Source organism: Engraulis encrasicolus, chromosome 20, assembly GCF_034702125.1.
Source record: "Engraulis encrasicolus isolate BLACKSEA-1 chromosome 20, IST_EnEncr_1.0, whole genome shotgun sequence".
NCBI lineage: Eukaryota > Metazoa > Chordata > Actinopteri > Clupeiformes > Engraulidae > Engraulis > Engraulis encrasicolus.
Genome location: NC_085876.1, coordinates 15,432,753 through 15,435,252, shown reverse-complemented (window position 1 = coordinate 15,435,252; position 2,500 = coordinate 15,432,753). Strand labels below are relative to the sequence as shown.

At 42.6% G+C, this 2,500-nt stretch overlaps 1 protein-coding gene across 1 annotated transcript in view; it reads right to left on the bottom strand.

The window, feature by feature from the left end:
* Window positions 1-1,681, bottom strand: part of LOC134436339 (receptor-type tyrosine-protein phosphatase U-like) — a 310,831-nt gene extending 309,150 nt beyond the window's left edge. The window contains exon 1 of the mRNA XM_063185499.1: window positions 1,636-1,681. Coding sequence (XP_063041569.1) covers window positions 1,636-1,681 — 46 coding nt within the window. The remainder of the gene's footprint in view (window positions 1-1,635) is intronic.
* Between the last annotated feature and the right edge of the window lie 819 nt (window positions 1,682-2,500).

The following is a 2,500-nucleotide window of genomic DNA, read 5'->3' as shown; positions in this document are numbered from 1 at the left end:
TTAGATGGAGGGGAATAGAGAGAGAGTTCAGATGGAGAGAAAGAGGAATGAGATGGAGAGAGATAGATGAGAGAAAGAGGGATGAGAGATGGAGAGAGAGAAAGAGAGAGGGATGAGTTGGAGAGAAAGAATGTGTGTGTGTGTGTGTGTGTGTGTGTGTGTGTGTGTGTGTGTGTGTGTGTGTGTGTGTGTGTGTGTGTGTGTGTGTGTGTGTGTGTGTGTGTGTGTGTGTGTGCGCATGCATGCAGCCTTCAGGGCCAAGGCAGAGGTCAACCGTCTCCAAACGCTTTTGTCAGCAACAAAAGACAGATCTGATGTCAAGGAGGGCTATTCACACAGTCACGCCTTTTTGACCCCCCCCCCCCCTTCAATTAAATCTCAAGAAAAGACACTAGAAAAACTTTTCATTATTTTGTTTTCTTAAAACATTCTTGGCTCTACCACTGATATCTCACAATGACTCATTTATGTTGTCTGAGCAGTCTGCAAGAAAAGGTATGGACAGCAGGTTTTGCTAGATATCCACTTTGAGAGAGGAACAGTTTAATATCTGAATAGGCCCACTATTTTGTACAGAAATATTTGTGAATAGAATGATTGGAACCATGTTCACAACCATTTAGCCTAGCAAGCAACACATTTGTGTTCAATCTTGAATTTTCGTTGAAAAAACACAGAACAGCACAAGTTCATGAGTAGATTTGGAAACACCAGTTGGGGTGGGCTACATAATAGGCCCTATATATTACAGTAAATCAAAAATCTGAACTAAATCCAAATATACCAGAATAGTCCAAGACAATGAGTCCTGAAAATATGCGTGTAATGATAGCTGTCTAAAACCTCTTTGAAAAGACTAAAAGTCGTATTGCTTTTCCCATACTGGCACGCACGCCTGCAGCTTGATATTAAAACAATAACACCATGGCAGCTTGTCACCCGAATTATGGTTTTCAGAAATACGTCATTTTGGACCTGAATTACCTCATTTCTGACAACTGACGCAAACAAATTTAAGGGAAGAAATCAATTGAGGAATAGAGAGACAAATATAGCCTAATCTCACAAGGTGTTGGATATAGTCTCAGCTGCGGTAAGAAATGCTAGGTGCTGAAAAAGCAAGCATTTCGGGGAAAGACGCACTTGCTGCGCCGGTAGGGTCTGGGTAAAATATTCACACGCTTCCAGTAGCTCTAACGGTCGCCTATTCAACACAAAAGCAGCCCACTTGACGGAGACCAACGGAGTAGTTTTCAGACGCGTGTCTATTCAAGCAACCAGCAATACAACCACTGAGCCTAATCTTCACCACAACTTTCATGACCGCTTATGTGGATCTTTAAATATCAAACTATTCTACTGTATCTACCTGAACAAAACAACAACAACTTGACGTGTTTATAAAAAGTTGACGGGTCTTCTTCGCACCCTAATGTGTGTGTGTTTCATATCGCGTAGGCTACCATTGCCAGCTGAAATGTTCAGTCTGACTAAGCAACCTAAAACTACCCGAGACAAGATCCGCTTTGGGCATTTGAATGAAACTGTATATCTCACACGCCCGCAGCCAGCGTGTAATATTGTAGAGTGCAACACAGTGCGACTTTCACTACAAGAAGAAGCATGTATTCATACCTGTTGGTCCTTCCAAATTCTCAGCGCACACCCGTACAAATAACATCAGTAGAAATACTCCAGAATTCATGATAGTAGCGTCTTTTTTAGTTCCAATTCCTTGTGTGTTGCCAGTTGTAATCCCACACAGTCACTCCGGAGACTGAAGCAAAGTTGCGCATTGATTGCTGCTATCCGAACGGAGCATGTATTCAGTTTCCACGAGAGACACAGCAGCAGCAGCAGTTACACGGAGCCGTTTTCCAGCTGACGTCAGGACAAACAATTCAAAATTGTGCCTTTTTCAAGCCCTCTCCCCTCAACAGTCCCTTTTTCGCCCCACGCCAAGCAGGAGCGCGTAAGGACTGGTGGAGGGCGCCCCCACGCGGTGCGTAACGCGCAAAAACAAGTCAAAGGCTGTTTTGGAGACAACGGCTTCTCCTTTCACTTCTGTCATAGGAAGGGATATAGAAGCCTTTTACAACATCCACTTACAGATTTAGAATCAGCACATACCCACTGGCTATCAGGCATCTGAACCTGCTATAACTCTTCCACTTATACAAAATAGTAGGCTATTCTTCATGCACTTTACCGTTAATGGATTTTATTATGCAGCGTAATATGCAATTTAACTACTGTCCAATGACTACTAGGACCCTTTTCTGTTTACGGTTTATATCTTTGTGCCCATGTCTTCCCATACTTATATTTACTGTAGCCTATGTGCTTTGCTATTGTGTATCTTGTCCATTGTATGCATTTGATGTTAGGGATGTGCCACAACAAATTCATATCAACTATGTTGACATGGCAATAAACTTCTTCAACTTGATAGGCAGCCGCTAACAGACTAACAGTAGCTGGAACCTTAACAAGGACATAT